The sequence below is a fragment of the Eleutherodactylus coqui genome, chromosome 6 (assembly GCF_035609145.1).
Source record: "Eleutherodactylus coqui strain aEleCoq1 chromosome 6, aEleCoq1.hap1, whole genome shotgun sequence".
NCBI classification, from domain to species: Eukaryota; Metazoa; Chordata; class Amphibia; order Anura; family Eleutherodactylidae; genus Eleutherodactylus; species Eleutherodactylus coqui.
This window is the reverse complement of record NC_089842.1, coordinates 241,042,336-241,069,897: the sequence shown is the minus strand read 5'-3', so window position 1 is coordinate 241,069,897 and position 27,562 is coordinate 241,042,336. Positions and strand designations below refer to the sequence as shown.

Here is a 27,562-nt window from a genome sequence, read left to right as displayed (position 1 = left end):
GACTCGACAAGGCCAACGTGTTTGAGCAAGCATTGCAACCGGTGAACAAGACCCCACGGGCCTAAGAGCAGCTCCGTCCTGTTCAAGTGAATGGATTGAGCTGCAATACCAGGTACTGCGTTACCAACAGCTGAGCGGCGGGGGTGCCGGGTATTGGCTTCCCTCTGACTTGATCCCGGAGGATAGAGCAATCTAGCCCCAGAAAAGCCCTTTAAGGGTGCGTTCACATGCAGCAGAATTGGGGATGGTATTGAACGCAGCGAGAAAGCCCCAGCGTTACGCCGATCGCAAACGACAAAAATATTTAAAAAACTGGCGCCGATATTTGGAAAAGAAAAACGAAATAAACGAGCCGACCACAAAGCGATGACGATGCGGCAACTGCGATGGGTTTATTGGAGAAGGTCGCCCAATACTCAGCGGACGTGGAGCCCTGGGAGCCCTTCCAGCACATGAGGGGTTAATGCCGCCCCCCCCCCCCCCCCCCCCCCCCCCATAAACCAAGAATGAGAGTCGTAAAGTAAAAGAACGGGGAGGAGAAACGACCTAAAGTGCTAAAAGAGGCAAAAGTTGTTAAAATATGTTATCACTTACAAAATTACCAAATTTGCATTAGAATTAGTTTTTTTTTTTGTTGTTTTTCTTTTTTTTCTTTTTTCGCCTGAAAACCTTTAAATTCTAAATTTCGGAACTAAAGCGGTGCGATCCTCGTCATTTTACACGCCGTCTAGACGCGGTCACGCACCTTTTTTTTTTTTTTTTTTCAGAGTTCAAAAACAACCATAAAACACAAATGAAAAGTCCGTAGAAACATATTGCATCCTCCCCAATGCTGCCCCCTACTGGAACACTGCGGATTTCAGAGCCCCTCAGAAGCGGTGTATTAAAGCCTGTTTTTCCCGCTCCTTCCGCCGCAGTTCCTCTTTGTAACAGCACGAACAGTAGTTGCCCGTCTCAGGATGTCCGTAAAAATTGCAGTGCGTTTGCTTACACTTGGTCTGCTGGACGTTGTAGTGCGTCCGCGCCTTGCCGCTGGACAGGGAGTTGGGGTCTGTGTATTCCTGGTAGCCGTTGCTGTGCACGATGCAAACAGTCTGTTCGCCCTCGGGGGGATAGCCTGGGGGAAGATCCGACTCTGAGGGGGACAGCCTTCCCATGTGCGGCGGAGGGCTGGACTGGTAAGGATGCGGCCGGGTCTGCATGCAGTGCCGGGGGAGAGTGGCATAGGAGGGCAGATTATTGCAAGAGCCACCCGCTACCTGGCGCCTACTGTCCTGGTAGCTGTGCGCATGGGAACCGTCCGACGTGTTGACGATGGAAGGTCGGGGAATAGTAAAGCCACCGGAGTAGCTGGAGGGTAGCGCTGCTTTCATGCCAGCGCTGTACTCCAAGCCCTGCAGCCCGTAGTTAGTAGTCACTTGGGCATAGGTTGGTAGCGGGAGCAGCTCATCGGCTTTAGACTGCAGCATGTCTTGCTCCAGTCTTTTAGCCGTTCCGCAGTTCATTAGAGTCTTTTTCTCGGCCTCCCGCTGCTTCTGCTCCGCTATGAACCTCTCCTGGGCGTCCGCCAGATACCTCTGGATCATCTGCTTCTGGTAAGGCTGACGGTCGCTGGTTTTTAAGAGGCAGGCGAAGATAAACTTGCGTTCCCCTTGCATGGCCGCCCGCAAGATGCTCAGACTTAGTTTGACATCCTGACTGTACTTGTAAGGATCTCCCTGGGCCTTGTCCGTCGACGACTTGACGGAGGACTTCTCGGAAGAGGTGGAGAGGTCGCCTTGTGAAGAATCCTCTTTGCTGCCTTTTCGGCCCTTCAAGGACCCTTTCTTCTTCTTCTCCAGCGTGTCTCCTTGGCCGTTGCTCATGGCAGACTTCCCGCTCTTGCTGTGCATTAAACCACCCATGTTTTTCTTCAGCTTGCTGCCCAAGCTCTTCCCGAAGCTGCCCAGCTTGTTGGCCACGGAGTCGGCTCGCTTCTTGTCTTTCTCCTTGTCCTTCTCCTTCTTCGACTTCTCTTTCTCCTTGTCTTTCTCTTTCCCGCTTTTGCTGCCTCCATTGCTTGCTGAGCTGCTGCAAACAGACTCTTTGTCAGACTCTCCGGACTCTGCGGCGGACCTGGCATCGTCACCGGCGGATGCCGTTGGAGACTCCGGCTGGGCGAGGGGGGCCTGGGAATATACAGAAAGATATCAGAACTTGGTTGCAACTTCCAGACCAACTATATAATATTCTACATCATATTCCAACGCTGGAGGTGAAACGACCTCCCTGGGGATCACCGCCTGAGCAGACATCATCAATGATGTGGAGAAGGTATTGTGGCGATGCCCCCTGATCCATGTGGTAGAGATCTGATTACATACTGAGATGGGCTAGACTGCAAAGGGTGAAATCTGCAGCAGCAACACAGCCTGATTCTACAATAATTTGTGCCAAGCTCGATCTTTCTGTTCACACAGCGAGTTGTGTCCCAGATTCTTGGGTAGTGACGAGTCAGACTGTTTTTCAAAAAAAAAATAAAAAATCGTGACAACCCGATCCCAATTCCTATTAAAGTCAATGGAAGTAAAAATTGGGCTCGCTAATTAATCACGGCATACAGCCACTCATGGTAGTTCTTCAATGACTGTGGCTCAGTGGTTAGTGGTGAGTCCTGGGTTCAAATCTGACCAAGGACAAGATCTGCATGGAGTTTTCGAAAGTCCATGCAGATGTTGTCCTTTATGAGACTTGACTCTAGGACTAGTGTTCATCGTAATGGGCCGGTCTATAAAATTTAGGCCATTTTTTACCTAATCGGATTGCATCATCTCAATCACATTTTCAGCAAAAATTGACAAAATTTTGGCTTTCTGCATTGAGAAAAAGGACGGAGTGTTGGTGCGGCGCTGCTGCCTTGCAGTGCTGGAGTTCCAGGTTTGAACCTAACCTTGATGGGGATTTAAACTTCTGATCCCAGCCCTGCAAAGCATCGGCACCGACCCCTGGGACGCCAGCGCCGCAAAGCATCGGCACCGACCCCTGGGACGCCAGCGCCGCAAAGCATCGGCACCGACCCCTGGGACGCCAGCGCCGCAAAGCATCGGCACCGACCCCTGGGACGCCAGCGCCGCAAAGCATCGGCACCGACCCCTGGGACGCCAGCGCCGCAAAGCATCGGCACCAACGCCGCAAAGCATCGGCACCAACCCCTGGGACGCCAGCGCCGCAAAGCATCGGCACCAACCCCTGGGACGCCAGCGCCGCAAAGCATCGGCACCAACCCCTGGGACGCCAGCGCCGCAAAGCATCGGCACCAATCCCTGGGACGCCAGCGCCGCAAAGCATCGGCACCAACCCCTGGGACGCCAGCGCCGCAAAGCATCGGCACCAACCCCTGGGACGCCAGCGCCGCAAAGCATCGGCACCAACCCCTGGGACGCCAGCGCCGCAACGCATCGGCACCGACCCCTGGGACGCCAGCGCCGCAAAGCATCGGCACCGACCCCTGGGACGCCAGCGCCGCAAAGCATCGGCAGCAACCCCTGGGACGCCAGCGCCGCAAAGCATCGGCAGCAACCCCTGGGACGCCAGCGCCGCAAAGCATCGGTACCAACCCCTGGGACCCCAGCGCCGCAAAGCATCGGTACCAACCCCTGGGACCCCAGCGCAACAAAGCATCGGTACCAACCCCTGGGACCCCAGCGCAACAAAGCATCAGTACCAACCCCTGGGACCCGAGCGCTGCAAAGCATCAGTACCAACCCCTGGGACGCGAGCGCCGCAAAGCATTAGTACCAACCCCGTGGGACCCCGGCGCCGCAAAGCATCAGTACCAACCCGTGGGACCCCGGCGCCGCAAAGCATCAGTACCAACCCGTGGGACCCCGGCGCCGCAAAGCATCGGTACCAACCCCTGAGACACCACTACTGTTCAAGGAGGTCAAATTAGAGAACCCGAGACACAATTATTTTAAAGTCAGGTCGGTCAATCATGACTCAATTATTGCAATAATCACTCACCAGATTAGCTAGGACCAAAGCACTGCAAGGCAACAATGCTAACCACTGAGCCACGTTCAATGAAGAGGTACCACCACTGTTCTGCATGTATTTTGGGGAAGCGGATTTTCCAGGTATTTTTGCCAAAGATTGGGGGTCAGGCGGACCTGATCATATTCTGCAAATCCACCAGCCAATCACGGTGAGCAGCTGTATTCTTAGGCACAACCCACATCCGATCGCACATGGACACCCTGAGCGCATGAACCCGATCGTTCAATCTCTGAAGCGGACAGCTACGGGGAAAAATAGTGCAGACGTGTTTGGCTCTTGAGGCGGTAGTCACACGGGTGAGATATCCCTGCAAGTTCTCTCTGCTTCTGAGACGAACTTGGAAGGAAATCTCACGTGTGCGCATAGAGCTTAAAGAGTTAAATACGCCTACACTGTTTCTTCCATCCCCTATATGTACAGTATGGAGATCTTACCCCCCCCCCCCCCCCCCCCCCACCACCCACAGCAAGGATGCGGATGTTAACACAGAACTTCGTGGACATTTTAGAATGACCGTGCCCCTTTAATGGAGTCACTACGCCCGCTCACTGACCTGCATCTCACACGGTAGGGAAAGCCAGGTGACCGTCATGTAACTGTGCAGCAGGTTCAACTTGGCCTCCAACGATAACGTGACACTAGAAAGAAGACAGCAGGTTATACATACAGGTTTATACATTATACCAGCGCTTCTCTATGGGCAGAGGTGGCCGCAGGGCACACCGCCCCGTTAGCTCCTCCCCCTGCTAGGTGCAGCAGCTGGGAAGAAGCTTCCAGTCTGCAGGGGGCGCAATATTAAAAGTTGGCTTATTCTTAGAATAAGCCATTAATATCACATCGATGGGGCTCAGCAGCTTACACCACCAGCAGGGGGCGGTCACAGCGTTTACGGTGCAGGAAAAAAAAATGACAATTCATTTTTATTCTTCGGGTCAGAAGGACGACATTTACATTAATTAACTTACATAGTTTAGTAATATTGCTTTCCCCCCGTCATCGTTTGACCTTCATAGATTTTTACTTTATTGCTCCATTGGTGACGCTCATTTTTTGCAAGGTGAGCCGTAGTTTTTATTGACACCATTTTGGGGAACATACAACTTTTTGACCGCTTTTTATTCACATTTTTCTCGTGGTTGGGGTGATTTAAAAAAAATGCAATCTTGGCATTATTAACCCCTTCCCGCTCCAGGACGTACCGGTACGTCCTGGGGATAGCGCGGGATCACATATGATCCCGCGACAGCCTGCAGCGGGAGCCGGCTGTCAGTCACAGCCAGCGTCCCGCTGCAACAGCAGGGGGGGGGGGGGGGATGCGCGCCCCGCTGTTAACCCCTTCCCTGACACGATCTAAGTAGATCGCGGCAGGGAAAGAGTTCACAGATGTCATCGCGAGAGCCCGGCCTGTCACCATGGCAACAGGACGCCAGACACTGGCGTCCTGTATTGCCTGTGCCTATAATCACTGTACAAGCGATAAGGCATGGCAGAGCAGTAGCTCTGCCATGCCTTATGACAGCGATCATCGGTACAGTGATGTAAGTCCCTCAGAGGGACTCAAATAGTGTAAAAAAAAGAAAAGAAAAGTGTAAAAAAAAAGAAAAGAAAAATTTAAAAAAAAATATTAAAAAACCCTTTTTATATGCTTTTTCTAATATTAGCATAAAAAAAAGGAAAAAAAATGAAAACCCCAGATATTGGGTATTGACGCGTCCGTAACGACGTGTACAAAAAGTTGAACACGCTTTTTATTTTGTACGACAAAAAGTGTAAAAGAAAACGCTAAAAAACAGAGGCAAAATGCTAATTTTTAGCATTTTGCCTCACAAAAAAAATGCAATAAAAGTGATCAAAAAAGCCGTACATTCCCCAAAATAGTACCAGTAAAAACTACAGCTCGTCTCGCAAAAAATAAGCCCTTAAAGAGCTCCGTACATAGAAAAATAAAAAAGTTACAGGACTTTGAATGGAGCTATAGAGAAAAAAAAAAAGATTTCCAAAAAAAGGGGGGTTTTATTGCAAAAAAGTGTAAAAACCTAAAAAAAAAACCAAAAACAATTTTGGTATTGTTGTAACCGTACCGACCCGCAGAAAAAATTTAGTGTGTCATTTATGCTGCATGATTAACGCTGTAAAAAAAAGAAAAAGAAATCTTTGGCAGAATTGATGCGTTTTCTCTCCCTGTTATAAAAAAAAAAAAAAAAAAATATGTTACGATATAGTCTATGTACCCAAAAGTGGCACCGATAAAAACTACAGTTCGCCACGCAAAAAACAAGCCCTTACACGGCCGCGTCGACAGAAAAATAAAAAAGTTATGGCTTTTGAAAAATGGAGGTGGAAAAAAAAAAAAAAAAAAAATCGCTTGGTCCTCAACGCCAAAATAGGCCGTGTCCTTAAGGGGTTAATGTGATCTTTCAATAAAAGGGACTTTATGGATGCGGAAGTACCGATTATGGTTTTTTTGGTGTAATTACTGGAAAAGGGCGATTTTATTTAACTTGTAGTATTTTTTAAAGTAATAAAATATGAAAAATAGTGTTCATTTTTTTTAAAGTTTGCAGAGAGGACTTGAACTTGCAATCACCTGATTTCATAGACAGTATACTGCAGTACTATAGTACTGCATTGTACTGTATTCTGACGAGCCTTCTATTAAGACAACACCCACTCATGGGGGTCCTGGGGGGCTTCAGAAGGCCCAAGGCTGCAACGACATCTGAATTGCACCTCCCAATCTCATCGCGGGGCCATTTAGGAAGTTAGCAATCACGGTTATCTCCAGCTGTTGTGGGCGGGTGTCAGCTGTCAAAGATGGCCAGCACCCACTGTGTATCGAAAGGGCTTGGCTCCAGAGCTTGCCCGTACACAGACATGTGCCATACATCTGCTTTGCATGCTGGGAAGGGGTCATGTGATTTTCATTAGATGGAGGAGACAACCGTTTAGGCTAGGCCTACACGGCGACTCGGGGTACAACACGTATTGCACAACCAAGGACTGCAGCGGGGCCCTTCTGCATCACATCCGGACGTGATGCCGTCAGTCACGTTGCTACCAGCCAACAATAGGACAGGGCTGCAATGATGTCAAGTGTCAGTGATGTGGTCAGAACTCAGGACTCCCATAGCAAGCCACAGCCACTGGTTGGGGACCACGGCTCTAAGAGGAAGACCCTGAAGATCTCAACACTGCACAGAACCACAATACACACCTAACAGGGGATCCACAAACCAAAACGAGTCATTAAAGACAAGTCGCACAGATAAATACCTTCCAAATGAGCCCCAAACCTCACGGTTCACACCAGCCACCAGAGGGCAGTGACCTAGCACCCAACTAGCCCCAAGCCAAGAAGGTGGCGCTCCAACACCACATGGGGTGGTGTTATACCTACTATATCGCGTGACCACGGGGCCAGCAGGTCATGACTGGTCATCTAACTGTGCCACGAGGTTCTGTGGTGGGATCTGCCTACGTCTCATGTTCGGTTTCTACACCCCTAAAGCGCCAGTGATCTACTCCCGCGTGACCCACTCGGCGAGCGCCCAACGTTGCAGCCAGTCTCTGCATGAAATAACGGTCTGCGGTGGATGGAGGAGACTCGCAGATTACATTACAGCCGCGCAGGAGCAGCTAATGAAACATTTATAGCTGTGATAAGATGACATAACGTGTGGCCAGGAGAGGGCGCCGGGTCCAGACCGGGGGTCTGCAGGCCCGCCACCACAATATAGCAGCACAGTCAGATCTCTACAGCTTTATTGGGGCACAGGATGAGGAACGTTCACAGGGCTACCAGCAATTAGGGACACAGCTTCTTAACCCCTTAACCCTTTCTAACCCAATTTCCCCTCCGCCCGCACACTCCCAGCTCCTATTTATTTTGGGTGGGAAAGCACGTTGTGGATTCCTTGGGATTACGTAACAAAAACACATAAAATCGCCACATCGGGTCATTTCTATTAGCAATTTTGTTTTATTAAATGTGACTTCTGGAATAATATTAGTAATCCTGTAGTATATGTATACGGATATACCTTATAGAAGCAGACTATTCATGTCTCTGTACCAGAGGCATCCTATACCACATACAACACCATGCAGAACAGAGCTCCGATGTGACAGAAGCCGATGCCGGACCTCGCCCAACATGGGAGCTGTGCAGGGAAACATCACGCTGGACGAGGTCAGACACTGGATTGAGAAGGGTTAATAATGCAGCCTTTTTTCCCTTTTTCTTCAGTTTTTGCTCCCCACTTCCTCTTATTTATCGCCCTCTGAGGGTTCGTTCTTGGCGGGACGAGCTGTAGTTTCTCTTGGTACCATTCTGGGGCACTTATGACTTTTTGATTGCTTTTTATTAGATTGTCTTGGGGCCGGGGGCCACGATTCTATGGCTGTGTATAGATTTCTTCTTGTATTATGGATGCAGCGACACTTAATGTTTTTTTGCTTTTTCATTATTAATATGGGAAAGTTTTTTTTTTACCCCTGATTGCCATGGCAACTGAATGGCACCTTACGATCCGATTATGGGGGGATGGCAAGGGATAATATACGCACATGAAGAGGAGGTGATATAACCTTCCCCTCCAGTCCCAGGATAACATTTTGTTCCAAAACCATTGGGTCACTTTAAATTGTATTAATCTGTTAATTAAAGGGGTTTCAGCACTAACAGCATTCATCCCCTCCCCCATAGCACAGCGATAAAATGTCTGACCACTGCCACCTCCAGCCATTCCTAATGCCCCATGTGAATTGAGGGGCAGTGCCCACGTGACCCATTGCTTTGCTCTCTTCTACTGATCGGGTGGGGGAGTAATGCAGTAGGCAGCACATATAAGGGTGGTCATCCAGGATGACCTGAGGATGAGTGGGAGGTTTGCCCCTCATTGTGCAGTCCCACAGGTATGAACCCGCTTGCTCCTCAGGATTACCCCTTGGTTACATGTTAGGAGGCTTAACCCCTTCTTCAGACGGTGCGGTCACTAGGATGTATAGTGTACCCGTGGTCATTAGGCTTACCTTGCCAGGCGGACGTTATCAGAGTCGTTCTTGCCCCACTCCCAGTCTTTGCCAGGATCGACAGCGAAGTGCACGGGTAGTAACTTGTGCTGGGAGTCCGTCAGGGGGATGAAGGGCGCTGCGTGCGGAGAGGAGGGAGAGTCAGACATGCAAGTTCACCATAGCAGAGGACGTGTCAGCTCCTTAAAGGAAGCTTCTTTTGGGACATTTACTAACGGTTACAAATCCCAAAAGTCAGACAGAACTGCAGCGGTGGCATTACCACTGGGGTGACATTACCACTGGGCACTAGAACAGAAGACACCGCTCTACACAGGGGCACCTGAAGACGGGGCAAGAAGAGTCATTAGATGGCGTCTTCAGGATTTAGCCCAGCATAGGGGATGATGGTAAGTCACATTCGTCAGATCCAACTACAGCGACTCCCTCTTCTGGCGCGTCTCGTCTTAAGGAGGAATTAACAATCCAGCCATTTGCGAGCAGCCAGCACACAGGAGAAGAATCTCTCCCAGCGGAGCCAATTTAGTGATTCAACTATTAGAGGAGTTTCCTACAAATGAGCTTCAGATTAGGAGCAGAAGATGAGAATTAGCTGTTTTAAAGGAGATGTCCCGAGGCAGCAAGTGGGTCTATACACTTCTGTATGGCCATAATAATGCACTTTGTAATGTACATTGTGCATTAATTATGAGCCATACAGAAGTTATAAAAAGTTTTTTACTTACCTGCTCCGTTGCTAGCGTCCTCGTTCCCATGGAGCCGACTAATTTTTGGCCTCCGATGGCCAAATTAGCCGCGCTTGCGCAGTCCGGGTCTTCAGCAGTCTTCTATGGAGCCGAGAGCGGCTCCGTGTAGCTCCGCCCCGTCACGTGCCGATTCCAGCCAATCAGGAGGCTGGAATCGGCAGTGGACCGCACAGAAGAGCTGCGGTCCACGAAGATAGAGGATCCCGGCGGCCATCTTCAGCGGTAAGTATTGAAGTCACCGGACCGCCGGGATTCAGGTAAGCGCTGTGCGGGTGGTTTTTTTAACCCCTGCATCGGGGTTGTCTCGCGCCGAACGGGGGGGGGGTTTAAAAAAAAAAAAAACCCGTTTCGGCGCGGGACATCTCCTTTAAACAAACGGAACTTTTTCCACCCCCAAAAAAAAGGAAGCGCCTTTTTCTGCTTTTTCTCCTTAGTATCGCTTCTGATTTGTGCTATTTTAGGAGGACTGCTGAAAAATGTCATTTTTCCAAAGTCAGCGCCCAAAAGCCCATGCACCCTTACTCCTCCTGCTCCACATCACCACCAGTTTCCTTCTCCCTTGTGTGCAACTCAACCTACAGCGGGCAGCACACAGACGCCCGCCCACGTGCTGTCGGATACACGGACACTCGGCTCATGAGGTGGCTGTGCGCATTGCAATACACATTGAACACTAGGTGGCGCCATACTAAATGTCATCGCTCTTCACTGAACCTTTTCTTTTAATGCATGCGAGTGGTGAGTCTCTATAGGCCCATTTAGACACAATGATTTTCGCTCAAAGCCATCTTTTGAGCAATACTTTGTGTCTATCTGCACCGACATCGTGTAGTTTTCGTTAGATCAGCGATCAGTTATCAGAGACTCACAGCGGGACGCAGCTGATACTATTGTTTCAGCTGTATTCCGCTCCCTGATGGCAGGCTGGGTATGAAGAACAGAGCGGTCCAGCTGCGTTCTTTACCCCCCGCTCGGAGCGCTCGGCCTTCTAACAGCCGGGCACTCCGTACAGGAACCATCTGGATGCAGAAGACAAGCAGGGCCACCCCACTTGTCTTCTGCATCCTCCGCTCAGAGCACCTGGCTGTATAACAGCCGGACGCTCCGAGCAGAGAACAGCTAGATGCGTCTTCTGCATTCCCTGCTCCGAGCGCAAGGTGATCGCTGAATGTTTGAGCCCGGACTGTACCTTGATCCTTGCTCTGGTCATTCTGTTCCATGGACACGAGGGCAGAGAAATGGGCTTGGTCATACGCCAGGACAAGAGGAGAGCTGTGGCACTTGTTAGGTGGAACCTCCAGGGGGAGGTAGATTCCTCCAAATGGTATTGGGGCAAATGCTGGAAGTACACAGAGCAGCGGGTAAGTGCCACACATATAAGGTAAGTGTCATTCTGATCCTGCAGCCATAATCCCTACTATCTATTGAACATGTCTTAGTGGGTAGTCAGGGAAAGACTGCAGAATCAGGCAGTGTTTGCAGTCTGTAACCATGGCAACACAGAGCTGCATTGGAGCTGTAGACACAAAACGCTAAGACATTTTTATTTAAAACCAATTTGTAAAGTTACTTTGCTGCAAAAATGTACCCTTATATACAGCAAGGAAGCGTACGGATGGCACTACGACACTGCAGCGCCTGTCAGGAGGAGGACACGCTGATGCATCTGGTCATTCTGCACATCCAGAGAAGCGCTCAGCCCCCGGCGCCGCTCACACCATGTGCTGCTGACTGGAAAGATGTGGTTTAGGTCTCTGGACTGTCTTAGTGTATGTTAGCGACCGGGTCTGCACTAAAACTGAAATACTGATGCGCCCTCTAGTGGTAAGGTCAGCAGTTTTTGACTTTTGTCTTCGACACAGGTAATGTATACTGGAAGAGGTCAGCTGCTGCAGCCATTAAAGCGTCCTGCTTCGTATATATGTGGAGCAGCATAGAAATCTCTGATGTCATGAAGACACAAGGAGCCGTGGAAGAGGAGAATTAAAGGGGTTGTCAAAGTTTTTTTTTTTTTTTTGTTCCTCCTGCAAGAACACAGGAGTCAACGTTTACTCCACCTCTTCTGGCTACCTGCATCTCCCACAACACTGCTCGGTCCTCCACATTGGTGTTTGTTTACAGGCTGCAGTTAGACTGTGTACAAGACATCATTACCGGCTGCTGCAGCCAATGAGAGAACTCAGCAGTCAAGCACCGAGCTCCGTCATTGGCTGCAGCAGCTGGTGATGTTCTACACACCGGCTGCAGCAGCCTGTAAACATGACATCACGGAGGAAACTTAAGAGGCAGCCAATGGGACACATGATATTATTCAGGCACAGCCATTGTTAAGACGACTCAGGAAACGGGACTTTCGGTCTTAAAGGAGATGTCAGAGTTTTAAATTAAACTTTAAACAGTTGGCCATGCATCAAAACAACAAAAACCATAGTCGCCTCTCTTCTTCCCCGGTGAGAGTGCGCCGTCTCCTGTGACGACCCTGGTCTCTTTTGATGGCACTTCAGCCAATCAGATGCTGCAATATCACAGCTCTGAACTCCTGGCATCATGGCGCCCAGGATGTGAGCGCTGATGCCAGAACAGGAGTGAAGCGGAGGCCTCTGATTGGATGCAGCAGTCACCTGAGTCCGGGATCATTAAGGGAGTCGGCACACTCTTCCCCGGGGGGGATGAAGAGGAGAGTCTAGTTTCTTTTGTCATTTTGACAGATGGCCACCTCTTAAATTTTTTTTAAGCTCTGACAATCCCTTGAGCTCCAGTTGCAGCGCCCCGCGGCGGATTTTACCACGGATTGGCTATTTAAGCTGTTAACGGTCGTGTTTTGCAGCCATTAACGGGGTTGTCCGGTTAGTTTACGGAATTGTAAGTCTTCACCCATCCTCTGGAGAGATCAGTCCGACTGCATGGGACCGGCACTGATACCAAGGACATGGGCCCGCGTCCCCAACAATTTCTTAGTGCAGGATTGCTTATTCCAATTTTCCTAGTGCTGGTCGGACATGCGCAGCAGCGGCTCCATTCATCTAAGTGGTGCAGACATAGCCGAGCGTATGCTCAGCTATCTCTGCCTGCTCCTTTGATGTGAACGGAGCTGCCACTGCGCATGCACACATTCGCTCCATTCTATTCAATAGGGCTGGCGAAAATAGCCATTTGCACCTACATTACAGAAATGGGAGAAGGGACCCTGCACTGTGAGATGGGGGAGACAGAGGTCCCCCATTCTCAGGATCGATGGTGATCCCAGTGGTCGGACCACCACCAATCTATCCAGTGGATGGGTGAGAACCTAGGATGTCATACACTAACTGGACAACCCCTTTAACAGTCAACTTGCAAACCACTGCAGCTTTCACATACCGGAGCATCTCCGTCCGCCTGGTGGACCTCACATGTGGTCGTATCATAAGGTGCTTTACAATTAGATGCCAGGGCGGAGGCACCCAACACCACGGCACTGTACCATCTATAGCAGTGTTCCCCTACTCCAGTCCTCAGCGCCCCCTACAGGTCATGTTTTCAGGATTTCTTTAGTGTTGCACAGGTGATGTAATTATTGTCAGTCCTCAGACATTGCCACAGGTGTTCTTACCATAGGAGATCCCCCTGTTGGGGGTCCCTGAGGACTGGAGTTGGGGACCCCTGATCTATAGGACCGAGAGCCTGAGGTTTTCCAGTCACAGCCTTTTCTACTAGGTAAAACGAATTACATTTGGCATCTGCTGCGTATTTACGTCCCGAGTTATTGCCTCCTCCTCCATGTCCGATAACCTGGCTCTACAAGTCCACGTGGTTCATGGCCCGTATGATCCCATTATATTCCTGCATTGCACTAATAGACGTTTCGCTACTTCGCCGCCATCTTGGTTTATAAGGCTACAAGTATAATGAATAGCAAATCAGGAAATGAGGGCCAGCGATGGACCACCAGTAAGACGGGTCTACCTTCTCCTCCCGAGTCTCTGAGCATGGTGTCTGCCACCACCACGATGGGCCTCTTCAGCACGTGAGCGAGAACAAAGACGTGGAACTCCTCCAGGCTCTCGTACACCGGCTCCTCCGAGCTCTCCACGCTGCAAAACAACAAGATCGGGTCAGCTGGGGCGTCCATGGACAATCACCAACCATACGAGGTCTTCTGTGTCCCTCAACCAATCAGTTACCCAAAAGAGAACTGAAGCTCCACAGTGACAACCACCGGGTAGAGATGGCTGAAGCCATTAACCCCTTCATGACTCGGCCTATTTTGGGCTTAAGGATGCAACAATTTTTGGCGGATTTTCTTCTCCGTTTATCAAAAGCCATAACTTTTTTATTTTTCCGTGGACGCGGCCGTATGAGGGCTTGTTCTTTGCGTGGCGAACTGTAGTTTTTATCGGTGCCACTTTTGGGTACATTTGACTATATTGTAAAACTTTTTTTTCTTTATGATAGCAGGGAGAGAAAACGCATCAATTCTGCCATAGATTTTTTTTTTACAGCGTTAATCATGCAGCATAAATGACACTTTCCATTTTTTCTGCGGGTCGGTACGGTTACAACGATACCAAAATTCTTACTTTTTTTTAGGTTTTCCCACTTTTCTGCAATAAAAACCCTTTTTCTGGGTAATTTTTTTTTTCTAAATTGCTGCATTCAAAGTTCTGTAACTTTTTTATTTTTTGATGTACAGAGCTCTATGAGGGCTTATGTTTTGCGAGACGAGCTGTAGATTTTATTGGTACCATTTTGGGGTACATACGGCTTTTTTGATCACTTTTATTGCGTTTTTAGTGAGGCAAAATGCTAAAAATTAGCATTTTGCCTCAGTTTTTTAGCGTTTTTTTTTTGCGTTTTTTTCCGTGCACAGTCAAAAGCATGTGCAACTTATTGTACGCATCGTTACGGACGCGACAATACCAAATATGTGGGGTTTTATTTTTTTTTTTACCTTTTTTTATGCTAATCTGAGAAAAAGCATTAAAAAATGTTTTTTTAACTCTTTTTTTTTTACATTTTTTTTAAATTCTTTTTTTAATCTTTGTTTTTTTTACACTGTTTGTGTCCCTCTGAGGGACTTTCACCATAGCCCTGATGATCGCTGGTATAAGGCATGCCTTATCGCTTGTACAGCGATTATAGGCACAGGCAATACAGGACGCCAGTGTCTGGCGTCCTGTTGCCATGGCGACAGGCCGGGCTCTCGCGATGACATCACGAGTTCCGGCCATAGACACAGAGGGAGCCGCGCTCCCTCTGTGAACTCTTTCCCTGCCGCAATCTACTTAGATCGCGGCAGGGAAGGGGTTAACAGCGGGGGATGCATCTCCGATGTTCCCCCCGCTGTTGCAGCGGGACGCCGGCTGTGACTGACAGCCGGCTCCCGCTGCGAGAGAGCGCGGAATCTTATGTGATCCCGCGCTCTCTCCAGGACGTAAGTTTACGCCCTGTTGCGGGAAGTACCAGGCTGCCAGGACGTAAACTTACGCCCTGCAGCGGGAAGGGGTTAATAACCCCCAAGAAACCGTTACTCTGGTGAAGCCGTTCACAAGACGATGGAGCGGCTTCATCATCCCACAAAGCCACTGTCTATGAAACGTCACCAGGTCCTTAGGACAGGTCATCAATAGAAGATTGGCAAGGGTCTCTCAGACATATCCCCCACCCATCAACTCTTCACCAGGCTACTGAGTTCATTACTGCAGACAGCTTTTTTTTTTACTCTAGTGGCCATCTTTAGTATTGCAAGTTAATTTTTGAATGAAATGGATGTGAACTTTGCCTGCAATACCAAACCTGGCCACTGAAGTAATACCAGAGCTGTCTGCTTCATGCAGAAATGAACTCAGTGCACAAGCATGCCGATCTGGTGAACACCGCTGTCAGTGGGAGTTATGGATGACAGACACTCACATGGGAGACCCTTGCTAATCTACTAGTGATGACCTATCCTGAGCATAAACACACACTGATGGGTCGTTCAAGTCAATGGGAGTGCAGAAAAAACCCTACAAAAACAAAAGCGCACACAGATGACATCCACGCACTCGTTTTCCCCTTATTACTAAACGATACTAAAAAAACTTGAAACCCCCCCCCCCAAAAAAAACGGGCCAAAAAATGGCCGACACACAGACATAAAAAAGTACACTGGGTACGCATACGACAGACAGTAGGAGTGGACGCGTCTGTAAAAGCTCCAAGGGCTGCCATTAATCTGGTCGGATTAGCGTTTACGACTCCGCAGGGGTCCTGACTACACGGCCGCACTGATCCAACCGCTGGGCCGCGCCGCTGATCTCCGGAGAGCCTGAATTGTAACATGACAAACATCTACAGAGCGTCGACACGTTCTCCACTACGGAGGAAGTCAAGTTGTGAGAAAGGCTCTGCGGCTCGGCCAAGTGTTGTGGTGAAGGCCTGAGAGTGACCCGTGACGCTGGCAGGAGGCATCAGAGGAAGGAACTCACTCCCAGCCGCAGGGTAAACAAGCAGCACTTGGAAGGCTTGTGAGCGAGTCCGTGCCCGGGCCGAGCAGAAGCAGGTTAACCCTTCCAGTGCCAAAGCTTACCATTCTTGTCAAACTAGCGGGTGACAATCAGGGGGGATAAGCCCCGTCATCTCGTTTCTTACGGCTCATTCACAAGTTTTTGCACTCAGTATTATGTGCGCATTTTTTATGGCATCATTGGGGTCGCACAGAAAGCACAATATTGGTCCCAGAAACTTGGACAGATATTGCGCTGCAAACCACGCGATTGTCACTGCGATGCGATTTGTGATAAGTTTGTTATGTATCGCTACCACTTACCCGCCACAGTTTGAACCATTGGTTCCATAATGCATCCGTGGTTCGCTGGACGCCAGCTTTATCAGCTCATTCCACTCCCTCTGCCATTCCTCTTCAGTGTACACCAGGCCGGACTGCAAGACAAACACCGCATTGAGGGGGGCCCTGCACCAGCACCCCGACTCCCCCAATACCTGTTAAAGTCTAATCCGTGCCGCCAGAGAGAAGGCGGACGTGGCAGCAGTATACATTACCCCCAACTGCTGCAGAGGAGGGCAGAAGAGGTCCCCTACACAAGATTAGTCAGCAGGATGATGCTTTATGAAGTTCTGCAGCAGCTGGGGCAGCTTATACTACACACTGTTGCTGATGGTAACCTGCTTTGGGGAGAGCAGGAAGAATTGTAAGCCAGTGAGCTCCTGTTATTATGGTGTTTCCCAGAAAATAAGCCCTACCCCGATTTGGGGCTATTTTCAGAGAGGCTTGAAATATAAGCCCTACCCTGACAATAAGTCCTGGTTGGACTACATTATATAAAAAAAGGAATATATGATAATAATCAGGAGTCTCAGCAGTCTGATAACCATCACCGCTCCTTTCCTTTGTATAGTGAATCAGCGGAGATCGGTGCTCGGGACCCCCACCCATCAGCTGATCCTCTGCCCGCTGTTCGTACAGCATGCCCGGACGTCGGCATCAGTGGTTGGGAGTGCAATACCCGGCTTCACTCCCACTGAAATAAACGGGAGCGATGCCTTCCATCACACTTCCAGTTCCCCAATGCAGTCACTGCTGAAGTGTAATAGAAGGCATCGTTCCCATTGATTTCATTGGGAGTGAAGCGGGCTATGACACTCCCGACCCTGACCACCGACGACTATATACATCTGTTACACTGCCAGCGGGCCGGGTGATCAACGGGGATCCTGAGTGGCAGACCCCGTCGATCAACTACTGATCACCTATCCTGAGGAGAAGTCATCAATAGTAAGGATCACGCCTCGTCAGATTACCCAAAACACACCGCAGTGCCAGATGAAGCCTGTAAAGCCTGTGAGCCACCGTGCCCCCCACCACATGCCGGCCGTGCTGCACCCCTCATACCTCTTTATTCTGCATCGTCTGCTGGAATCGCCACCTCCGCTTCAGTGCTTCCTTCTCCGCGCCTTTCTCCATCAGCGTGTACAGAGATTTGCGGAGCATGAGGTCGCGGTCGTGGAAACCCCACATCCCTGCAATCACAGACTGTTAGACACGAGCGGCACATGGCACTGGGGGGTAGGAACGTGTAAGGCGACAGGTCTTACCCAGAGAGGCTGCATGCAGCAAGCAGTTTCCATCACCCGTTGTTGCCAATGGGAGAAGCCTCTGGTAGGACGGGTCCACTTGTGCCCACCAGTTGAGACGGCCTGCGAAGGGACAAGGAGAGACACAAATCAAAAACCGGCAGCAATACGGCTAAATGTGCCCATTGCAATATTATATATATATACACACACGCTCTGCCTCGTGTAATCTTGCGCAGCGCTTTCATTCCCTGAAAATCCGACTTCATACGCTCCCCACGTGGTGCGCAAATAACCGCCGGACCTCCCAATTAGCAATGCTGCCGCCCCGCTGGACCGCATGGAGGGGAGGAGAGTCTGAGCAACCACATCCCGATCAACTGGCCCATGGCAGGGACCAACTGAACGACGACCGCTTGTCTCCTCTATGGGCACACGCTCTGCCCGTGTGCCAGTTGTGCATCGTGTCTCCAGCAGCTGGAGATGGCAAGCAACAGAACGGGGGTCCCGCGTCCCCCTCCCTGTAAGGTTCCTGCACCCCCACAGTGCTGATCACACCATAGTTGCTCGGTGTAAAGGTACCGTAGCTAAATACCGCTGAGGGCGGCAATATACGGGCTCTCCCGGACGGGGCTGCTGGGCACAACTGATCGGCTCCGCAGAAAGAAACATTATTCACTTTTTTGTAAATGGGCCCAAAGCCCAACAACAGCCGCCGGGCGAGATGTAGTCGGAGTCTCCTCGGCTCAGCACATCCCGTCCGATGCCGCGCCACAACCGGAGGCCTCCAGCACTGCCGGGCCAGAAGATGGGAGGACGGAGCCGGCAGAGGAGACAATGGCTGCACTCAGCAAACACAGCGACACAGCCGCCGCCAGATGGACGGGATCCAGCCAGGGGGGGGAGCCGTACAGATTAACCCACTGGGCCCTGCCCCAAAACTTGGGCACTTTACAAGCACTGCCGATGGACAAACCCCCACGGCGCCTGCTCCAGTGCAGACGATCAGACCCCCCCACCCCCACCCCCCACGGCGCCTGCTCCGGGGCAGACGATCAGACCCCTCCCCCCTGCTTCGGGGCAGACGATCAGACCCCTCCCCCCTGCTTCGGGGCAGACGATCAGACCCCCGCCCGCTCCGGGGCAGACGATCAGACCCCCGCCCGCTCCGGGGCAGACGATCAGACCCCCGCCCGCTCCGGGGCAGACGATCAGACCCCCCCGGCTCCAGGGGGCAGACCCCCCCCCCCCCGGCGACTGCTCCAGTGCAGACGATCAGACCCCCCCGGCTCCAGGGCAGACCCCCCCCCCCGGCGACTGCTCCAGTGCAGACGATCAGACACCCCCCCCCCCCCCCCCCGGCGACTGCTCCAGTGCAGACGATCAGACCCCCCCCCCCCCCCCCCGGCGACTGCTCCAGTGCAGACGATCAGAGCCCCCCCCCCCCCCGCTCCAGTGCAGACGATCAGACCCCCCCCCCCGCTCCGGGGCAGACGATCAGACCCCCCCCCCCCGCTCCGGGGCAGACGATCAGACCCCCCCCCCTGCTCCGGGGCAGACGATCAGACCCCCCCCCCCCCGCTCCGGGGCAGACGATCAGACCCCCCCCCCCCCCCCGCTCCGGGGCAGACGATCAGACCCCCCCCCCCCCCCCCCGCTCCGGGGCAGACGATCAGACCCCCCCCCCCCCCCGCTCCGGGGCAGACGATCAGACCCCCCCCCCCCCCCGCTCCGGGGCAGACGATCAGACCCCCCCCCCCCCGCTCCGGGGCAGACGATCAGACCCCCCCCCCCCCCCGCTCCGGGGCAGACGATCAGACCCCCCCCCCCCCCCGCTCCGGGGCAGACGATCAGACCCCCCCCCCCCCCCTCCGGGGCAGACGATCAGACCCCCCCCCCCCCCTCCGGGGCAGACGATCAGACCCCCCCCCCCCCCCCGCTCCGGGGCAGACGATCAGACCCCCCCCCCCCCCCCCGCTCCGGGGCAGACGATCAGACCCCCCCCCCCCCCCCCCGCTCCGGGGCAGACGATCAGACCCCCCCCCCCCCCCCCCGCTCCGGGGCAGACGATCAGACCCCCCCCCCCCCGCTCCGGGGCAGACGATCAGACCCCCCCCCCCCGCTCCGGGGCAGACGATCAGACCCCCCCCCCCCCCCGCTCCGGGGCAGACGATCAGACCCCCCCCCCCCCCCTCCGGGGCAGACGATCAGACCCCCCCCCCCCCCCCTCCGGGGCAGACGATCAGACCCCCCCCCCCCCTCCGGGGCAGACGATCAGACCCCCGCCCGCTCCGGGGCAGACGATCAGACCCCCGCCCGCTCCGGGGCAGACGATCAGACCCCCGCCCGCTCCGGGGCAGACGATCAGACCCCCGCCCGCTCCGGGGCAGACGATCAGACCCCCGCCCGCTCCGGGGCAGACGATCAGACCCCCGCCCGCTCCGGGGCAGACGATCAGACCCCCGCCCGCTCCGGGGCAGACGATCAGACCCCCGCCCGCTCCGGGGCAGACGATCAGACCCCCGCCCGCTCCGGGGCAGACGATCAGACCCCCGCCCGCTCCGGGGCAGACGATCAGACCCCCGCCCGCTCCGGGGCAGACGATCAGACCCCCCGCCCGCTCCGGGGCAGACGATCAGACCCCCGCCCGCTCCGGGGCAGACGATCAGACCCCCGCCCGCTCCGGGGCAGACGATCAGACCCCCGCCCGCTCCGGGGCAGACGATCAGACCCCCGCCCGCTCCGGGGCAGACGATCAGACCCCCGCCCGCTCCGGGGCAGACGATCAGACCCCCGCCCGCTCCGGGGCAGACGATCAGACCCCCGCCCGCTCCGGGGCAGACGATCAGACCCCCGCCCGCTCCGGGGCAGACGATCAGACCCCCGCCCGCTCCGGGGCAGACGATCAGACCCCCGCCCGCTCCGGGGCAGACGATCAGACCCCCGCCCGCTCCGGGGCAGACGATCAGACCCCCGCCCGCTCCGGGGCAGACGATCAGACCCCCGCCCGCTCCGGGGCAGACGATCAGACCCCCGCCCGCTCCGGGGCAGACGATCAGACCCCCGCCCGCTCCGGGGCAGACGATCAGACCCCCGCCCGCTCCGGGGCAGACGATCAGACCCCCGCCCGCTCCGGGGCAGACGATCAGACCCCCGCCCGCTCCGGGGCAGACGATCAGACCCCCGCCCGCTCCGGGGCAGACGATCAGACCCCCGCCCGCTCCGGGGCAGACGATCAGACCCCCGCCCGCTCCGGGGCAGACGATCAGACCCCCGCCCGCTCCGGGGCAGACGATCAGACCCCCGCCCGCTCCGGGGCAGACGATCAGACCCCCGCCCGCTCCGGGGCAGACGATCAGACCCCCGCCCGCTCCGGGGCAGACGATCAGACCCCCGCCCGCTCCGGGGCAGACGATCAGACCCCCGCCCGCTCCGGGGCAGACGATCAGACCCCCGCCCGCTCCGGGGCAGACGATCAGACCCCCGCCCGCTCCGGGGCAGACGATCAGACCCCCGCCCGCTCCGGGGCAGACGATCAGACCCCCGCCCGCTCCGGGGCAGACGATCAGACCCCCGCCCGCTCCGGGGCAGACGATCAGACCCCCGCCCGCTCCGGGGCAGACGATCAGACCCCCGCCCGCTCCGGGGCAGACGATCAGACCCCCGCCCGCTCCGGGGCAGACGATCAGACCCCCGCCCGCTCCGGGGCAGACGATCAGACCCCCGCCCGCTCCGGGGCAGACGATCAGACCCCCGCCCGCTCCGGGGCAGACGATCAGACCCCCGCCCGCTCCGGGGCAGACGATCAGACCCCCGCCCGCTCCGGGGCAGACGATCAAACCCCCCCGGCTCCAGGGCAGACCCCCCCCCCCCCCCCCCGGCGACTGCTCCAGTGCAGACGATCAGACCCCCCCCCCCCCCCCCGGCGACTGCTCCAGTGCAGACGATCAGACACCCCCCCCCCCCCCCGGCGACTGCTCCAGTGCAGACGATCAGACACACCCCCCCCCCCACTGCTCCAGTGCAGACGATCAGACACCCCCCCCCCCCCCCGGCGACTGCTCCAGTGCAGACGATCAGACCCCCCCCCCCCCCCCCGGCGACTGCTCCAGTGCAGACGATCAGAGCCCCCCCCCCGCTCCAGTGCAGACGATCAGAGCCCCCCTGCTCCAGTGCAGACGATCAGAGCCCCCCTGCTCCAGTGCAGACGATCAGAGCCCCCCTGCTCCAGTGCAGACGATCAGACCCCCCCCCCTGCTCCAGTGCAGACGATCAGACCCCCCCCCCTGCTCCAGTGCAGACGATCAGACCCCCCCCCTGCTCCAGTGCAGACGATCAGACCCCCCCCCTGCTCCAGTGCAGACGATCAGACCCCCCCCCTGCTCCAGTGCAGACGATCAGACCCCCCCCTGCTCCAGTGCAGACGATCAGACGACCCCCCCTGCTCCAGTGCAGCCGATCAGACACCCCCCTGCTCCAGTGCAGACGATCAGACGACCCCCCCTGCTCCAGTGCAGCCGATCAGACCCCCCCTGCTCCAGTGCAGCCGATCAGACCCCCCCTGCTCCAGTGCAGCCGATCAGACCCCCCCTGCTCCAGTGCAGACGATCAGACCCCCCCTGCTCCAGTGCAGACGATCAGACCCCCCCTGCTCCAGTGCAGACGATCAGACCCCCCCTGCTCCAGTGCAGACGATCAGACCCCCCCTGCTCCAGTGCAGACGATCAGACCCCCCCTGCTCCAGTGCAGACGATCAGACCCCCCCTGCTCCAGTGCAGACGATCAGACCCCCCCTGCTCCAGTGCAGACGATCAGACCCCCCCTGCTCCAGTGCAGACGATCAGACCCCCGCCCCCCCCCCCCCTCCCGGTGACTGCTCCAGTGCAGACGATCAGACACCACCACCACCCCGGCGACTGCTCCAGTGCAGACGATCAGACACCCCCCCCCCCCCCCCCCGCTCCAGGGCAGACGATCAGACCCCCCCCCCCCAGCTCCAGGGCAGACAATCAGCCCCCCCCCCCTCCCCCCCCCCCCCCCCCCCGGCGACTGCTCCAGTGCAGACGATCAGACCCCCCCCCCCCCCCCCCCCGGCGACTGCTCCAGTGCAGACGATCAGCTAGCAGTGCACAAAAAGCGCATGACGGGCGCACATTTACACACACCGATTATTGCTAAAATGATCGCCGATTAGTGTTTTTTTTGCAATCATCGGCTGGTGTGAATGGGCCTTTTGAATCTGCAGATATGAGAGAGGAGGGTGCAGGGAGAACCTACAGTCGTGGAGCCATCAAGTAGTCACAACTCCCACAGTAGCAGATGATGGCTGCAAATGCCTGTCAGCTGTCACAGAAAGCAGCGCAGCTCTGGAGCACAAAGCGCTGGTGGCCAAGTAGTGTCACACTATGCAGACCATACTGGGGTATTTAGGGAAGTAGTAAGGTTTATTAAAGGGGTAGAGACCCACCTTAAGGAACAAGTCCACCACAAGACAGTAATTATATACAATCTATGGGGCATCATGAAAAATAAAATCTTTGGACCAGGAACGGCGCAGTCATCACCAGTAGAATAGCGAGCGCAGCTCCGGAGTAACGCACGTACTCAGTGACCCCAGCAGCAGAATAGTGAGCGCAGCTGTGGAGTAACGCATGTACTCCGTGACCCCACCAACAGAATAGTGAGCGCAGCTGTGGAGTAACGCATGTACTCTGTGACCCCACCAACAGAATAGTGAGCGCAGCTCCGGAGTAACGCATGTACTCCGTGACCCCACCAACAGAATAGTGAGCGCAGCTCCGGAGTAACGCATGTACTCCGTGACCCCACCAACAGAATAGTGAGCGCAGCTCCGGAGTAACGCATGTACTCAGTGACCCCAACAACAGAATAGTGAGCGCAGCTCCGGAGTAACGCATGTACTCCGTGACCCCACCAACAGAATAGTGAGCGCATCTGTGGAGTAACGCATGTACTCAGTGACCCCACCAACAGAATAGTGAGCGCAGCTCCGGAGTAACGCATGTACTCAGTGACCCCACCAACAGAATAGTGAGCGCAGCTGTGGAGTAACGCATGTACTCAGTGACCCCACCAACAGAATAGTGAGCGCAGCTGTGGAGTAACGCATGTACTCCGTGACCCCAGCAGCAAAATAGTGAGCGCAGCTGTGGAGTAACGCATGTACTCCGTGACCCCACCAACAGAATAGTGAGCGCAGCTGTGGAGTAACGCATGTACTCTGTGACCCCACCAACAGAATAGTGAGCGCAGCCGTGGAGTAACGCATGTACTCCGTGACCCCAGCAGCAGAATAGTGAGCGCAGCTCCGGAGTAACGCATGTACTCCGTGACCCCACCAACAGAATAGTGAGCGCAGCTGTGGAGTAACGCATGTACTCCGTGACCCCACCAACAGAATAGTGAGCGCATCTGTGGAGTAACGCATGTACTCAGTGACCCCACCAACAGAATAGTGAGCGCAGCTCCGGAGTAACGCATGTACTCAGTGACCCCACCAACAGAATAGTGAGCGCAGCTCCGGAGTAACGCATGTACTCAGTGACCCCACCAACAGAATAGTGAGCGCAGCTGTGGAGTAACGCATGTACTCAGTGACCCCACCAACAGAATAGTGAGCGCAGCTGTGGAGTAACGCATGTACTCAGTGACCCCAGCAGCAAAATAGTGAGCGCAGCTGTGGAGTAACGCATGTACTCCGTGACGCCAGCAGCAGAATAGTGAGCGCAGCTGTGGAGTAACGCATGTACTCAGTGACCCCACCAACAGAATAGTGAGCGCAGCTGTGGAGTAACGCATGTACTCTGTGACCCCACCAACAGAATAGTGAGCGCAGCTGTGGAGTAACGCATGTACTCTGTGACCCCACCAACAGAATAGTGAGCGCAGCTGTGGAGTAACGCATGCACTCAGTTACCCCCCCAACGTACTTTCAGAAGCTTCATTTAGACACAGAACCACTGGAGACAAGGACATCAGGGGGCTCAGCCGATCCCCGTTACTACGTCCAGCACTAGATATTGCTGATGTTGTTACAGTTGGCTCATAGACAGTAACTCAAAAGTCAATTCCATTATTTCTGATTGAACCCCCCCCCCCCCATCCCAAAGTTACAAGTTTAGTTAATAGGCAGCGCCACCTTATTACGTAACGGATAGCCAGCGTTGGCTCAACATGCAGCAGCATGAAAAAAAGTATTTATGGGAGACTGCGGGCACTGACAGGTCATGTGACCACCCTCAGGCATGCTGGGAATGTGGCAGTGTGACAGCTACTCCTGTTTATTGGCGCAGCGGTGACAGACCGCGGGGTTTTACTACACGATTACCAGAGGTCAGTGCAGAGATCACACAACCTGGCAGCATGTCCACCATTCTTATACTACATCCGTTTGCTGTCAGTGAATGAAGACGATCTTGCTGACATCCACATCTGAGATTTCTCACAGCAGAGGGTTTGCTACACTTGTATCCTCTGCAAGCTCAACCCCTGGATTCCAGGAATCTACTGACGATCCATCTTCAGGCTTAGATTGGTGGGGGTCTTACAAACAGGACCCCTACTGATCCACTGTATAAGGCGGCTGTGGTGCTTGGGTGAGCGTCGCTGCATCTTCTCACAGCAGAGGCACGGTCACTGAGCTGCTATACCAGACATGGCCACTATATAAATATACAGTGCTGTGCCTGGTAGGCAATGAAGCAGCCAGAGCACTTGCATGATTGCTGCAGCCACTTCAAACAGCAGTGTGAGGGTCCTGAGTAGCAGACCCCCAGCGTTCTGATATTGATGCCCTAGTTTTAAGACCCATTTACACGCAACAATTATTGCTCAAAATTCATTAAAACAATACGTATAATCATTGCGTGTAAATGCTGCCATCGATCGCTACTGTGTTCTCCATGGGAGCAGCTGATTACATTGCATTCAGCGGACAGCCCATGGGAGAACAAAGGAGCTGATTGCAGAGCTCAGACCTGCTGAGTTCTACAAGCATCTCCTGGAGGCTCATTTACATGTAAATGAAGCTGCTAAAGTGCTAATGGGCATTAGTGCCCATTAGTGCTTTATACAAAATGATCTGTCAATCTTTCAATCGTTTGAAAGAATGTCTTTGCGTGTAAATGGGCCTTTAGTCTCGGAAAATCCCCTTAAGCCTGCCCTATATTTTAGGTAGTTGCTTGGATTGGCCGATGATGCCAACGGTATCCCTCTTTCCATCAGCTTACCTCCCTGAGAACATCAGCCATCGGAGGCCTGACACATTAGATTGGTAGCGCTGGTCGACCCGTTTTCTTGGCCTTCGTGCCGGCAGTTCCCACTGAGCAGCCCGATCTCTTGAGCAACGGAGTGATGTCACAGATCCCGGCCTAACCCTCATGAATATTCATTAATCCAGTAATCCAAATGACAGATTGCGTAAGACTTCACAACACCGCAAGTCTTACGCTTGTCGGTATGTAATGGTGATCTCACAGATTCTGGTCGGGAGGCCTTGTATATACGTCTGTCCATATAGAGCTCAATGCCAGGATCTGGGGGTAAAGGGGGGAGTCCTGGAGAGAGCCGGCAATGTTCCAAGACGCTACTAACCTACAGATGAGGAGGACGACTTCTCCGCAGATCCACCTTCTGCATCCGAGGCCGGCGCAGACGAGAGGCTCATTCACACGGCGCATTGCTTATTTTTGTGCCCGTACTCGTTGAGGTTTCCAGGACACCCTGGCGGGGGTAATAAGCTGCCCCCACCGCTGGGTATAACTGCTGAGGTGACATAACAGCACCCTATAATAAGGTATAATGATGGTGGCAGCCGGGTGAATCCCTTTAATAAGCAGTGCTGCTCGTTCCCATGAATCATCGCCACATGTAATTACAAGGTATAATAGACAGCGAAGAAAAAAAAGTTATAATTACCCCAAGTAACGAAGTTCGCTCCTTCTGTCCCCCCCTTAGTGTAAACTAATGGAGGAACTTAATGAATTGGCAGCTGGCGGCGGGCACAACACAAGTGACATCAGCCTGGAGGAATCTTGGGTCGCTCCCACACCGATAAATAAAGCTTCACCCTCCCCTCCTGCCGTCAGCGAGACTGCGAGAAAATGCCATGCTGGGACTTGTAGTAGCACACAGCAACCGAGCTGTAAATACGTTCACCAGGCGGAAAACCTCCAATCCCTAAGCTTGTCTATAGGGGGCAGTATACTACTAGTAAGCTGGGGCCAATGCACTCCAGCATATTGCCGATCGCTGCGCTCTCCGAGGCTACAGCTAAATGGACACATAGTAGTCGCATCCATTCATCCACATGGATCCCTCTTGTGCGAGGCCCAGCAGGAGGCGCCACTGAGCACAAGTGAAGCTGAAAGGCATAGAAATCCTAAAGGGGTATTCTGGTCCGTGAGTAAAACTACAAGTTTTCACCATCAGCTGGTCCGACCGCTGGGACCCCACTGATCCCAAGAACAATGGTCCGTGTAAACACAAACGGCCCGTCCGCACGCTCCGGCGACGATCTGCGCGATTGTTGCTCCGTTTAACGGTACCGTGAGGCCTTGTTTACACGCCAGATTTCCCATAGAATCTGCATCAAAAAGTGTTTCAGCCTGAACACACAGACCGCATGTATGTATGTATGTATGTATGTATGTATGTATGTATGTATGTATGTATGT

At 53.9% G+C, this 27,562-nt stretch overlaps 1 protein-coding gene across 1 annotated transcript in view; it reads right to left on the bottom strand.

Annotated features, from left to right (window-relative positions):
* Positions 1 to 484: 484 nt before the first annotated feature.
* Positions 485 to 27,562, bottom strand: part of OTUD7B (OTU deubiquitinase 7B) — a 62,226-nt gene continuing 35,148 nt past the window's right edge. Inside the window, exons 4-11 of the mRNA XM_066609178.1 lie at positions 17,889 to 17,990; positions 17,686 to 17,813; positions 16,603 to 16,715; positions 13,758 to 13,885; positions 11,002 to 11,151; positions 9,067 to 9,184; positions 4,589 to 4,673; positions 485 to 2,168 (exon numbers count right to left, since the gene is read on the bottom strand). Coding sequence (XP_066465275.1) covers positions 870 to 2,168; positions 4,589 to 4,673; positions 9,067 to 9,184; positions 11,002 to 11,151; positions 13,758 to 13,885; positions 16,603 to 16,715; positions 17,686 to 17,813; positions 17,889 to 17,990 — 2,123 coding nt within the window. The 3' untranslated portion in view covers positions 485 to 869. The remainder of the gene's footprint in view (positions 2,169 to 4,588; positions 4,674 to 9,066; positions 9,185 to 11,001; positions 11,152 to 13,757; positions 13,886 to 16,602; positions 16,716 to 17,685; positions 17,814 to 17,888; positions 17,991 to 27,562) is intronic.